The 15,000-nt window shown below is 42.3% G+C and overlaps 1 protein-coding gene across 4 annotated transcripts in view; it reads left to right on the top strand.

The window, feature by feature from the left end:
* LOC128704007 (COMM domain-containing protein 4) overlaps positions 1 to 15,000 on the top strand; it is a 175,147-nt gene that overhangs the window by 144,544 nt on the left and 15,603 nt on the right. For 2 of the 4 annotated variants that reach the window (XM_070099217.1, XM_070099218.1), the window contains exons 2-6: positions 2,221 to 2,252; positions 3,200 to 3,271; positions 7,821 to 7,886; positions 8,534 to 8,573; positions 13,430 to 13,630. In XM_070099217.1, the coding sequence (XP_069955318.1) occupies positions 2,250 to 2,252; positions 3,200 to 3,271; positions 7,821 to 7,886; positions 8,534 to 8,573; positions 13,430 to 13,630 (382 nt within the window). In that variant the 5' untranslated portion in view covers positions 2,221 to 2,249. The remainder of the gene's footprint in view (positions 1 to 2,220; positions 2,253 to 3,199; positions 3,272 to 7,820; positions 7,887 to 8,533; positions 8,574 to 13,429; positions 13,631 to 15,000) is intronic. The other 2 variants (XM_070099219.1, XM_070099220.1) reach the window with 1 other exon arrangement.

Below are 15,000 nucleotides of genomic sequence, written 5' to 3'. Positions count from 1 at the left end.
GTAGGTTGTTATGAGGGGTGTGGTAGGTTATGGGATGTGTGGTAGGTTATGAGGGGTGTGGTAGGTTATGGGGTGTGTGGTAGGTTGTTATGAGGGGTATGGTAGCAGGTAGATTGTGGTATGGGCGTGGGTCTGGTAAGAATACACTCGCCCACCACAGCTAACTCACTTACTTCCTAACGTGTGCCGGATTGCCCCTGCTAAACTTGATTTGGTGGCGTCCTGATGGACCGCCACCCACCTGCCTTGTAATGTCTTGCTGAGGACCATTTTGTTGTGGTGTCCCCTGCCCGGGTGTTCCCTACACGGGTGTCCCCTGCCCAGGTGTTCCCTACACGGGTGTCCCCTGCCCGGGTGTCCCCTACACGGGTGTCCCCTGCCCAGGTGTTCCCTACACGGGTGTCCCCTGCCTGGGTGTCCCCTACCAACACCACTACACTATTACCTTCACACCCGTACACCTCTACACTACTGACACCAGTACACCTCTACACTACTGACACCAGTACACCTCTACACTACTGACACCAGTACACCTCTACACTACTGACACCAGTACACCTCTACACTACTGACACCAGTACACCTCTACACTACTGACACCAGTACACCTCTACACTACTGACACCAGTACACCTCTACACTACTGACACCAGTACACCTCTACACTACTGACACCAGTACACCTCTACTGACACCAGTACACCTCTACACTACTGACACCAGTACACCTCTACACTACTGACACCAGTACACCTCTACACTACTGACACCAGTACACCTCTACTGACACCAGTACACCTCTACACTACTGACACCAGTACACCTCTACACTACTGACACCAGTACACCTCTACTGACACCAGTACACCTCTACACTACTGACACCAGTACACCTCTACACTACTGACACCAGTACACCTCTACACTACTGACACCAGTACACCTCTACACTACTGACACCAGTACACCTCTACACTACTGACACCAGTACACCTCTACACTACTGACACCAGTACACCTCTACACTACTGACACCAGTACACCTCTACACTACTGACACCAGTACACCTCTACTGACACCAGTACACCTCTACACTACTGACACCAGTACACCTCTACACTACTGACACCAGTACACCTCTACACTACTGACACCAGTACACCTCTACACTACTGACACCAGTACACCTCTACACTACTGACACCAGTACACCTCTACACTACTGACACCAGTACACCTCTACACTACTGACACCAGTACACCTCTACACTACTGACACCAGTACACCTCTACACTACTGACACCAGTACACCTCTACACTACTGACACCAGTACACCTCTACTGACACCAGTACACCTCTACACTACTGACACCAGTACACCTCTACACTACATTACCACCAACACTTCCACCATGTTTACACAACCAGCACACCTGTACACTCACCTAACAACAGTACTCTACCACCAACACAGTACCATCACCACTGTACATTATTACCTTCCCCCAGGTCATTCACATGTTCCTTTCATTCTATTTGGTGATCGTCCTGCGTTTTATATACATTATCCCTTTTGAGTTTCTCATTGTTTCTATATCCAAACAGAGCTTGACATCATTCACACTCCCCTTACATCTTCTTGCAGATTTTCAGTGTCGTTTACCGAGGTGGTTTTTCATACTTGATTTCCCTGGCTTGATAATTATTATTATGTGGGAACGCTAAATCCGTAGGGGTTATACAGCACCTGGGAGAAATGGAAGGCAATCAGATTTCATCCGAGGAACTGGAGGGGGCACTTCCTATGAGAGTGGTTCCTCTCACGGGTGACTGGGTGTCACTCTGGTCCTCCCGGTCTTAGAGAGAGTCCAGGCTCGTGACTTTGCACTTGCCAGGGTTCAACTCCACCACTTGTTTCATCGTTCTTCTTGCCTCGACATTATTATTATAATCAAGGAGGAAGGGCTAAATCCGTAGGATTATACAGCGCCTATGGGGGGGGGGGATGTGGAAGGTATTTAGGCTTAATTCGGGGAAATGGAACACAGATCCAATTCCCTATATCAAGAGCCCCTCACCAGCATCAAGGAACCTCCCCTAAAGGGCAGCCTCGACATCTCGCTGCTGCTCCTCTTTATATATTCATTGTGCACTGATATATTATACGTATCTGAAACAACAAAATAACTAATTTTTTTTTTTTTGGTATTTCAGATTGATAGACTTCAACGCATCTATTCAGAATGGTAAGTAATGTTTGTTCCATTATGACTGGATCAGTAAACTTAGTTCCATCTCTTCACTAATGTAACGCATGTTCTGCACTCTGTGTCAAGAAAAATTAATGTTAGATTTGATATTGCATATATCTCAAAGTAACTTACTAAAGAAGCTTAAGTAGGCTTAGCTTAGGTAAGCGTAGATTAGCTTAGGAAAGGTATGCTTACATTAGCTTAGGTAAAGCGAAGGTAGAGTGATATTAGGAGCCCTACAGTGCCGAAATTTTCCTGTAACATTAGAGAAATAGCATAGACGGTCACATGAGATCATGGGTGCACTATCGTCCAATTGATGATGGAGAGACACTCCAGGATCCTTAATGAGGGATGTGACTCACACCAGACTTTATTTACTGAATACAGAGACATGATGAAAAAGAAACTGACGGTGTGTCTGACACGGCAACATCACAGATTCTTGCTGCACAGAACGTCTTCTGCAACTCCATTGCTAATTCTTTAGCCCACCAGTGGGCCCCGCCCACATGTGACCACGTTATCAACTGCCGCATCTCTCCACCGCTGAAGTACAAGTCTTCTTCATGGCACTGTATTAAGATTAATAACGTCCTGCTGTGCAGGAGTAACTTGTCTCAGTAAAGATACCCAGGTGATGCCAGTGTCTGGGTCATCATAGCCAGGTACCTTATATATGGCAGCACGGGGCATACCGTACTTCCTTATTAAAATCAAAACTGAGCGCTAAACCTGCAAGGACCAAACAGTATTTAGACTATGTTTCTATCCCGACTCAGGTTGTTTGCGCAACGACCTGCTAATGTAACCTAACCCGGAATGTAGAGGTTTAGATCGGGCAGAAATCAACGAATTGGGTGAACTCACCGATATTGTTTGCGGGGGGTCGGGTCTCCGCTCCTGTGTTTAATTTTCACAGATCACATTTTTTTTCCCAGAGGTTCCGGTTTTGTTGGGACATCGACTGTCCTGACTGGCTGCTGGCAGAGATTGCTACTCTCTCTAAACTGGTAGGTCCACTGGTGGGTAGTGCTGCGAGTGTTGAGCAAGTTGTGGTAGTGCTGTGAGTGTTGATGTAGTTGTTGGAGTGTTGTAGGTGAGTGTTGAGCAAGTTTTGGTAGTGTTGTGAGTGTTGATGTAGTTGTTGGAGTGTTGTAGGTGAGTGTTGAGCAAGTTGTGGTAGTGCTGTGAGTGTTGATGTAGTTGTTGGAGTGTTGTAGGTGAGTGTTGAGCAAGTTTTGGTAGTGTTGTGAGTGTTGATGTAGTTGTTGGAGTGTTGTAGGTGAGTGTTGAGCAAGTTGTGGTAGTGCTGTGAGTGTTGATGTAGTTGTTGGAGTGTTGTAGGTGAGTGTTGAGCAAGTTGTGGTAGTGTTGCGAGTGTTGATGTAGTTGTTGGAGTGTTGTAGGTGAGTGTTGAGCAAGTTTTGGTAGTGTTGCGAGTGTTGATGTAGTTGTTGGAGTGTTGTAGGTGAGTGTTGAGCAAGTTGTGGTAGTGTTGCGAGTGTTGATGTAGTTGTTGGAGAGTTGTAGGTGAGTGTCGAGGGAGTAATTATGGTAGTGTTAATGGAGTAGTTATGGTTGTGTTATGTGTTGAGTGAGTAGTTGTAGGAGTGGTGATGAGGATAGTGCGGATGTTGGTTAGTTGTGGTAGTAATAGTAGTGTTGTAGGTGGGTGTTAAGGGAGTAGTTGTGGTCTTGTAGATAGGTGTTGAAGGAGAAGTATTGGTTGTGGCGGTAGTGTTGTAGATAGGTGTTGAGAGAGTAGTGCTTATGATGGTAGTGTCGTAGATAAGTGTTGAGAGAGTAGTGCTTATGATGGTAGTGTCGTAGATAAGTGTTGAGAGAGTAGTGGTTATGATGGCAGTGTCGTAGATAAGTGTTGAGAGAGTAGTGGTTATGATGGTAGTGTCGTAGATAAGTGTTGAGAGAGTAGTGGTTATGATGGCAGTGTCGTAGATAAGTGTTGAGAGAGTAGTGGTTATGATGGTAGTGTCGTAGATAAGTGTTGAGAGAGTAGTGGTTATGATGGCAGTGTCGTAGATAAGTGTTGAGAGAGTAGTGGTTATGATGGTAGTGTCGTAGATAAGTGTTGAGAGAGTAGTGGTTATGATGGCAGTGTCGTAGATAAGTGTTGAGAGAGTAGTGGTTATGATGGCAGTGTCGTAGATAAGTGTTGAGAGAGTAGTGGTTATGATGGCAGTGTCGTAGATAAGTGTTGAGAGAGTAGTGGTTATGATGGCAGTGTCGTAGATAAGTGTTGAGAGAGTAGTGGTTATGATGGTAGTGTCGTAGATAAGTGTTGAGAGAGTAGTGGTTATGATGGCAGTGTCGTAGATAAGTGTTGAGAGAGTAGTGGTTATGATGGCAGTGTCGTAGATAAGTGTTGAGAGAGTAGTGGTTATGATGGCAGTGTCGTAGATAAGTGTTGAGAGAGTAGTGGTTATGATGGTAGTGTCGTAGATAAGTGTTGAGAGAGTAGTGGTTATGATGGCAGTGTCGTAGATAAGTGTTGAGAGAGTAGTGGTTATGATGGCAGTGTCGTAGATAAGTGTTGAGAGAGTAGTGGTTATGATGGTAGTGTCGTAGATAAGTGTTGAGAGAGTAGTGGTTATGATGGCAGTGTCGTAGATAAGTGTTGAGAGAGTAGTGGTTATGATGGCAGTGTCGTAGATAAGTGTTGAGAGAGTAGTGGTTATGATGGTAGTGTCGTAGATAAGTGTTGAGAGAGTAGTGGTTATGATGGCAGTGTCGTAGATAAGTGTTGAGAGAGTAGTGGTTATGATGGCAGTGTCGTAGATAAGTGTTGAGAGAGTAGTGGTTATGATGGTAGTGTCGTAGATAAGTGTTGAGAGAGTAGTGGTTATGATGGCAGTGTCGTAGATAAGTGTTGAGAGAGTAGTGGTTATGATGGCAGTGTCGTAGATAAGTGTTGAGAGAGTAGTGGTTATGATGGTAGTGTCGTAGATAAGTGTTGAGAGAGTAGTGGTTATGATGGCAGTGTCGTAGATAAGTGTTGAGAGAGTAGTGGTTATGATGGTAGTGTCGTAGATAAGTGTTGAGAGAGTAGTGGTTATGATGGTAGTGTCGTAGATAAGTGTTGAGAGAGTAGTGGTTATGATGGTAGTGTCGTAGATAAGTGTTGAGAGAGTAGTGGTTATGATGGTAGTGTCGTAGATAAGTGTTGAGAGAGTAGTGGTTATGATGGCAGTGTCGTAGATAAGTGTTGAGAGAGTAGTGGTTATGATGGCAGTGTCGTAGATAAGTGTTGAGAGAGTAGTGGTTATGATGGCAGTGTCGTAGATAAGTGTTGAGAGAGTAGTGGTTATGATGGCAGTGTCGTAGATAAGTGTTGAGAGAGTAGTGGTTATGATGGCAGTGTCGTAGATAAGTGTTGAGAGAGTAGTGGTTATGATGGCAGTGTCGTAGATAAGTGTTGAGAGAGTAGTGGTTATGATGGCAGTGTCGTAGATAAGTGTTGAGAGAGTAGTGGTTATGATGGCAGTGTCGTAGATAAGTGTTGAGAGAGTAGTGGTTATGATGGTAGTGTCGTAGATAAGTGTTGAGAGAGTAGTGGTTATGATGGCAGTGTCGTAGATAAGTGTTGAGAGAGTAGTGGTTATGATGGCAGTGTCGTAGATAAGTGTTGAGAGAGTAGTGGTTATGATGGCAGTGTCGTAGATAAGTGTTGAGAGAGTAGTGGTTATGATGGTAGTGTCGTAGATAAGTGTTGAGAGAGTAGTGGTTATGATGGCAGTGTCGTAGATAAGTGTTGAGAGAGTAGTGGTTATGATGGCAGTGTCGTAGATAAGTGTTGAGAGAGTAGTGGTTATGATGGCAGTGTCGTAGATAAGTGTTGAGAGAGTAGTGGTTATGATGGCAGTGTCGTAGATAAGTGTTGAGAGAGTAGTGGTTATGATGGTAGTGTCGTAGATAAGTGTTGAGAGAGTAGTGGTTATGATGGCAGTGTCGTAGATAAGTGTTGAGAGAGTAGTGGTTATGATGGCAGTGTCGTAGATAAGTGTTGAGAGAGTAGTGGTTATGATGGCAGTGTCGTAGATAAGTGTTGAGAGAGTAGTGGTTATGATGGCAGTGTCGTAGATAAGTGTTGAGAGAGTAGTGGTTATGATGGCAGTGTCGTAGATAAGTGTTGAGAGAGTAGTGGTTATGATGGTAGTGTCGTAGATAAGTGTTGAGAGAGTAGTGGTTATGATGGCAGTGTCGTAGATAAGTGTTGAGAGAGTAGTGGTTATGATGGCAGTGTCGTAGATAAGTGTTGAGAGAGTAGTGGTTATGATGGCAGTGTCGTAGATAAGTGTTGAGAGAGTAGTGGTTATGATGGCAGTGTCGTAGATAAGTGTTGAGAGAGTAGTGGTTATGATGGCAGTGTCGTAGATAAGTGTTGAGAGAGTAGTGGTTATGATGGCAGTGTCGTAGATAAGTGTTGAGAGAGTAGTGGTTATGATGGCAGTGTCGTAGATAAGTGTTGAGAGAGTAGTGGTTATGATGGCAGTGTCGTAGATAAGTGTTGAGAGAGTAGTGGTTATGATGGTAGTGTCGTAGATAAGTGTTGAGAGAGTAGTGGTTATGATGGTAGTGTCGTAGATAAGTGTTGAGAGAGTAGTGGTTATGATGGTAGTGTCGTAGATAAGTGTTGAGAGAGTAGTGGTTATGATGGCAGTGTCGTAGATAAGTGTTGAGAGAGTAGTGGTTATGATGGTAGTGTCGTAGATAAGTGTTGAGAGAGTAGTGGTTATGATGGTAGTGTCGTAGATAAGTGTTGAGAGAGTAGTGGTTATGATGGCAGTGTCGTAGATAAGTGTTGAGAGAGTAGTGGTTATGATGGCAGTGTCGTAGATAAGTGTTGAGAGAGTAGTGGTTATGATGGCAGTGTCGTAGATAAGTGTTGAGAGAGTAGTGGTTATGATGGCAGTGTCGTAGATAAGTGTTGAGAGAGTAGTGGTTATGATGGCAGTGTCGTAGATAAGTGTTGAGAGAGTAGTGGTTATGATGGCAGTGTCGTAGATAAGTGTTGAGAGAGTAGTGGTTATGATGGCAGTGTCGTAGATAAGTGTTGAGAGAGTAGTGGTTATGATGGCAGTGTCGTAGATAAGTGTTGAGAGAGTAGTGGTTATGATGGTAGTGTCGTAGATAAGTGTTGAGAGAGTAGTGGTTATGATGGCAGTGTCGTAGATAAGTGTTGAGAGAGTAGTGGTTATGATGGTAGTGTCGTAGATAAGTGTTGAGAGAGTAGTGGTTATGATGGCAGTGTCGTAGATAAGTGTTGAGAGAGTAGTGGTTATGATGGCAGTGTCGTAGATAAGTGTTGAGAGAGTAGTGGTTATGATGGTAGTGTCGTAGATAAGTGTTGAGAGAGTAGTGGTTATGATGGCAGTGTCGTAGATAAGTGTTGAGAGAGTAGTGGTTATGATGGTAGTGTCGTAGATAAGTGTTGAGAGTAGTAGTACACTCTTTAAATGGAAATTATTAAATAAGATCCAAGAACATATTATAGTTGAGTGTATATATATATGACGTGACTGTGTGTCCTCTCGCCATCAGAGCTCCGTCAAGCTGCGTCTCCTGGCCTCTGCTGTAGCTAAGAGTTGCTACGGTGCCTCCCTCACCGTAAGTAATATTCAACTTCCCACTTCATGTATTTTCTTATATTTAGTTCTGATATACCATTGAAGTCTTGGAGAGTGAAGATATAGTAGCCAGGAGAGGCACAGGTGCCTTAAAGACAGTGCCACAAAACAACGCAGCGAAATAGTGACACCACAGTGTCCTAAGGGTATTATTATTAATATTATTATTATTATTATTATTATTAGTATAGTGACTGGAAGCGTTGAACCCACAGGGGTCCCACAGCACCTGGGGAATGGGAAGTAATCAGTATTGAGTCAGTCCTTCATGTTATTTCCGAAATATCATTGTACCAAAATTATGAGCTGACCTGCTAGATTTATTACGTTCATCACATTCCTTCCTGTCAATGTCAAAACCTATATTTTCATTGAAATTTATTTTAGGTTAAAATATCATGCAATAAGCTAAAAAATCTGAATTTAATATTTTTCACTCCAGTTACTTAATTATTGTTACTTAATTATTAAGGCAATTTGTTTAGTCGTATACATACTACATATATATATATATATATATATATATATATATATATATATATATATATATATATATATATATATATATATATATATATAATTATAAGCTGTATAGAACGATGGATAATAAATATATTTTTATTCCAGTACGATGTAGTCAGTAAACTTGCCAGTGATGCTAAGTTAGGTAAGTGTGTGTGTGTTCTTACCTAGTTGTGGGTGCAGGGGTCGATTCGTAGCTCCTGGCCCGTGTGTGTACTCACCTCTTTGTGGGTGCAGGGGTCGAGTCGTAGCTCCTGGCCCGTGTGTGTACTCACCTCTTTGTGGGTGCAGGGGTCGAGTCGTAGCTCCTGGCCCGTGTGTGTACTCACCTCTTTGTGGGTGCAGGGGTCGAGTCGTAGCTCCTGGCCCGTGTGTGTGTACTCACCTCTTTGTGGGTGCAGGGGTCGAGTCGTAGCTCTTGGCCCGTGTGTGTGTGTACTCACCTCTTTGTGGGTTCAGGGGTCGAATCGTAGCTCCTGGCCCATGTGTATGTGTGTACGCACCTCTTTGTGGGTGCAGGGGTCGATTCGTAGCTCCTGGCCCATGTGTATGTGTGTACTCACCTCTTTGTGGGTGCAGGGGTCGATTCGTAGCTCCTGGCCCGTGTGTGTGTACTCACCTATTTGTGGTTGCAGAAGTCGAGTCGTAGCTCCTGGCCCGTGTATGTGTGTGCTAACCTATTTGTGGTTGCAGGGGTCGATTCAGTTCCTGACCCGTGTGTGTGTGAACTTTTATTCAAATTCAAATTCAAAGTTTATTCTCTATAAGGATTACAATGTTGAATTTACAGAATTTGGTTGTTGTGTGGTTTACATGTAGTTAAATAATGATTACAGAGTGTACCACTAGAACACCTAGCATGGCTAGGCATTACAGAGTGTACCACTAGAACGCCTAGCATGGTTAGGCATTACAGAGTGTACCACTAGAACGCATAGCATGGCTAGGCATTACAGAGTGTACCACTAGAACACCTAGCATGGCTAGGCATTTCGGGCAGACTTAGTTTAATTCTTTATTTTAAAATATTACAAATTATGAGGTAAGTTGGTATTATGCCTAAGTGACTAAATACTAGTTTGTGAGTTTAGCAATGTGAATGCTTTTGTTTTGGCACAGTACATAGTTTCAGTATTGGAGTATCATAGGATTCATTATTTTAAGATTGAGATTAATATTTCTGTTTATGGTCAAATGAGTGAGTGAGTGTAAGTGTGAACCACCAGGTGGTATTCGTGTAGTTAGTTGACGGGGTGTATCAGGGAGATAAGATGTTTTCTAATGGTAGTTTTGAAGGTGATGAATGTGTCTGCAGTTCTAGAGTTCTCAGGTAGGGTGTTCCAGATTTTAGGGCCTTTGACATAGATTGAATTTTTGTAAAGGTTTAGTCGGACACGGGGAATGTCGTAGAGATGTTTGTGTCTGGTGTTATGCCTGTGGGTTCTGTCGCAACTATCAAGAAAGCGTTTTAGGTCAAGGTTAATATTGGAATTTAAGGCCCTGTAGATGTAGATTGCACAGTAGTAAGTGTGGATGTACTGAACAGGGAGTAAGTTTAGATCTATGAAGAGTGGGGGGGGGGGTGTTCCCAGGGATGGGATTTAGTGATTATTCTTATTGCAGCTTTTTGTTGGGTTATTATTGGCTTTAGGTGTGTTGCTGCAGTTGATCCCCAAGCACAAATAGCATAGGTGAGGTATGGATAAATAAGTGAGTGGTATAGTGTGAGAAGGGCATTTTGCGGCACGTAGTATCGTATCTTGGAGAGGATCCCAACCGTTTTCGATACTTTTTTTGTTATGTGTTGGATATGGGTGCTGAAATTCAGGTTGTTGTCAAGGTATAGGCCTAGGAATTTGCCCTCATTATGTCTGGTAATTAGAGTGTTGTCGATCTTAATGTTAATTTGTGCATCTCCTGCTCTGCTACCAAACATAATATAGTAGGTTTTGTCAGTGTTAAGCGTAAGTTTACTGGCTGTCATCCAAGTCGATATTTTGATCAGCTCCTCATTAACAATGGTGTTGAGGGTGGCAAGATTAGGGTGAGAGATGACATAAGTCGTGTCGTCAGCAAAGAGAATGGGTTTCAGGTGTTGGGATACGTTTGGAAGATCATTGATGCATATGAGGAAGAGCAGGGGACCAAGGACACTTCCCTGCGGAACTCCAGTATCAAGTGGCCGTGTTGCTGATGCTGTGTCTTAATGGTGACGTACTGATACCTATTAGTAATGTAAGATTTGAAATAAGCAAGCGCATGGCCTCTTATACCGTAATGATCAAGTTTGTGGAGTAGGATGTCGTGGTCTACTGTGTCAAAAGCTTTTCTTAGGTCAATAAAAATTCCTAGTGGATATTCCTTATTTTCCAATGCTGTGTAAAGCAGATCTAGCATTTTTATGATTGCATCATTAGTGCTTTTATTTTTCCTGAATCCAAATTGGCAGGGGTTGAGTATGTTTTGTGCTGTTATAAATGAATATAGTCTCCTGTGCACGAGTTTCTCAAAGATTTTGGATAGCAATGGTAAGTTTGATATTGGCCTATAGTTGTTTAAGTCTGTAGGGTCACCACCTTTATGTATTGGTGTAACCCTTGCCATCTTGAGTAGTTTCGGGAAGGTGCTAGTTTCTAGTGACTTGTTAAAAAGTAATGAAATAGCATGCGAAAGGATATGGGCCGCTCGCTTGTACAGTAATGGTGGGACATGAGACAGATTCCCTGAGTTATTTTTAAGTGACTTTATAATCTCGGTGACTTCCGTGGGCTCAGTTGGTGCAAGATAGAAGGAATTTGGGAAATTCCCATCTAGGTAGTCCCCGGCATGGGCATTGGTATGTGGGATTTTATTGGCGAGATTAGATCCTATGGCTGAGAAGAAGTCGTTTATCTTGTTAGCTGTGTCAGTGGGATGTAGTGGTGTTTCATTAGGTTTAGTTAGGACAATATTCTTGTTTTTTTTCAGTTTGTGGGTCCCTAGAATCTGAGTGTTTTCCAGGTCTTTTTTATATCTCCTCTAGTGTCTGTGAATCTACTGGAGTAGTATAGTTTGGTTTTCTTTATTACTTTGGTGAGAACTGATGAATAGTGTTTAAGAATATCTTTGTGTATTAAGCCCTGTCTATATTGCTTTTCATATTGGTGTTTCTTGTCAATGGATTTCAGAATGGTGCTGGTTAGCCATGGGCAACCAAGCCGTTTGTTTGTGATCTGTTTCGTTTTTATAGGACAATGTTTGTTGTATAGTCTAAGTAATTTGTTAAGAAAAATGTCTGTCCAGTCATCAATACCATTGGCCTTGGAGAATTCTGTAGGCCAGTCAACAGTCTCTAGGTCAGCTGTGAACTTCCTTATTGAGGCCTCGTCATGGAGTCTAAATGAGACTTTGTTGTATTCAAGTGGTGGTTTACTAATGTTTGTCAGGAGGAAGGTAGGGTAGTGGTCTGTAGTGCTATCTGTGATTATCCCTGATTTAAGGGGGGCTAGTATATTGGTCCATATGTGGTCTATTATGGTTGCACTTGTCTCAGTGAGCCTGGTTGGTTTAGTTATTGTTGGTATGAGAAGTGTGTTGTTCATATTGTTGATGAAATCAGTTACAGGCTGATCATCTAGTAAGCCAAGGTTGATGTTGAAGTCTCCAGCTAAGAGAAGGTGGTGCTTATTCATTTGTCTGTTTGTTATTAGTGACTTTAATTTCTCACTGAAATTTGGGATGTTTGTGTGAGGTATCCGGTAAATGGCACCGATTTTTATAGGTGTCTTAAGGTTTTTTACAGTAAAATTAGCAAAAATGTATTCCCCATATTCATCACTAAAGCAAGTGGTGCTAATACAAGATAATTGGTTAGAGTAATAGATTGCAATACCACCCCCAACTTGGTTTGGTCTGCAGTTGTGGATTGCTGTGTATCCTGGTAGAGGGTAGATATCTATTGTGTCCTGCTTAAGCCAGGTCTCAGTAAGAATAATGCAGGAGAAGGGTGTCTTTAGTGATTCAAGGAGTGCTAGGAGGTCATCATAGTGTTTGCTTAAGGACCTGATGTTGTAGTTAAGTACTGATAGACTTTTAGCATTGTTTAGGATAGTGGTGGCTTGTGATGCTGTGTAATAAAGGCAGTTACTTTCCAATAGGTTTTGATTGTGTGTCAGATTATGGAGGTTTAGATCAGGGTCAACGTGATCAATCATCTTCTAGGTTTAAATTATGGTTATTTATATCCTGAGTTGTGTGTTGAGTTCTACTACTGATATCTGTAGTGGTGGGAAGTTTGGACAAGTATATAGCTAGAGTATTTTGGTCATATAGAGTATAGTCACTACTACACATAATGAAGTTGATGTCTATGTGTTGTGCTGGAATGAACTACAGTACAACTCCAGGCTCCAGGCCTCACCTCTTCGCTGGTGTGTGAGAGAGAGAGAGAGAGAGAGAGAGAGAGAGAGAGAGAGAGGGCGTGCCAGTAAATAAATACAAATATGTTAATTAAATGGACACGTATGTAATGATTATTAGACTCATGGGAAGCATTGATCCCGTCGAGGTCACACAGTGCCTGTGAAACAGAAGGTAATCAGGTTTGATCCAATGAAACAGAGGACAAGTCTAATGGTTTGAATCAAGATGCCCTTACCAGCATGAAGGAACCTTCAGCTCAAGATAAATATAATAAATAACACCTTAATGGCACATAAAGTCTATTAAGTAACATGTCAACCTTCCTACAAAATAATGAACCATAACTACAAATATTTCATTCAAAAATAATTTTGTACAGTTATAATGTAAAAAAAATCCACAATTTTCTCATAATGGTTATTTTTTTTTCTTTTTACATATAGAATTAGTTAGAAACTTCTTAATAATCCCACTGTACTTAATAATTTGCTATTGCTCATTTAGCTACCTCTCATTTTTATATACTAAAAAAAAAAGTCTTGTGCCTGTATACTGTACAAATTATAATTATTAATATTCAAAGTAATTTGTATTTGACAGAGGAGAAGGAAGGTGAGGCTGTAGTTGCTGCCATCCGCTGGATGCTGGAGAGTGCAGCTGGTGCTGTGGTTGCTGCTGCTGTCTTAGACTCTGAGTTACAGCAGTTGGGTCTACCTAAGGAACATGCAGCAGCCATCACCAGGGTGTATACTGACCACCACCACCACCTCCTGCCTCACCTCCATCATACATCACTCACAGGTACACCTGTGGCATTTTCTGCGGATTTTTAACCCCGGAGGGTTAGCAGTGCGTCATCGAGGGCTCTTGTCTTATTTCCATTGGGGTCCTCACAATTTTGTTCCCCCAGGATGTCACCCACACCAGTCGGCTAACACCCAGGTACCTATCTGCTGCTAGGTGAACAGGACAACAGGTGTAAGGAAACGCGTCGAAATGTTTCCACTCCGCCGGGAGTCGAACCCGGGACCTCCATGTGTGAAGCGAGAACTTTAACCACCAGCCTAATTGACCAAGACTAATCCTCACATAGAAAACCTAATGGCGACGTTTCGGTCCATCTTTGATCATTCACAGTGACTTGTGAATGATACAAGACGGACCGAAACGTCGTCATTAGGTTTTCTGTCTGTGTTGGTTATCTGTGTATTGTTTTTTCTTTAATTAACCAAGGTTTGACCTCCAGACGAGAGACATACGGGCAAATATCCTTCACTCTGCTGCACATAGTTAAACTGGGTTAATTACCCAACAGAGTCAACTAGTGTGATGCCCATTTGGGTCCTACCCCAATATACGACCCACAACCCAGGACTTATATACCTGTTTAGCGCTAACAAGGATAACACCTGTAATAAAGGGTCTTGCCTAGACGTCTTCTACCCGGAAGTGCAACTCACATCTTATAATTGAGATTATATCAAATTGTAGTCTTCCAGCTGGAGGTGTTGCGGGGGTCCGCGCCCCCCGCGGTTTTGAACTGTTAGTCCTACAGGAATTATGTCCCCTCAAGGGAGGTTCCTTGATGCTGGTGAGGGGCTCTTGATCTAGGGAATTGAATCTGTGCTCCAGTTTCCTGAAACCTGAATACCTTCCACATCCCCCCTCAGGCATTGTATAAGCCTACGGGTTTAGCGCTTCCCCCCTGATTATAACAATAATACAGGAATTATGTGGGCTTGTATCTTAGTCTAAGATAATTTGACTATCAGTCCAATTATCTTAAGTTATTTTAATAATTATATTATCCAAACAAAGCACTAAACCCACCAGGGTCATACAGCACTGCTTTAATAATTATAAGTTAAAGTAACTGTTTCTTTCCAGGGCCAAACTGTAACCTTATGAGGCCCTGATTATAATTATGGGAGAGTGCTAAACCCTTAAGGATTATACAGTGCAATGTGAGGCACTGAATTATAACAAATTATAACAATGTGAGGCACTGAATTATAACAAATTATAACAATTATAACAAATTATAACACTGTGAGGCACTGAATTATAACAAATCCCCAAAATTGAAAAGTTGAAATAGGGACCAGTAAAACAAGGGAGAGGAAAGACCAAATTTTCGCAGGTCCCTCATATTGCAAGGCTTTAATTATTTT

The sequence above is a fragment of the Cherax quadricarinatus genome, chromosome 66, assembly GCF_038502225.1.
Source record: "Cherax quadricarinatus isolate ZL_2023a chromosome 66, ASM3850222v1, whole genome shotgun sequence".
Lineage (NCBI taxonomy): Eukaryota > Metazoa > Arthropoda > Malacostraca > Decapoda > Parastacidae > Cherax > Cherax quadricarinatus.
Note: the sequence above shows the minus strand (reverse complement) of the source record. Positions and strands in the feature narration are given on the sequence as shown.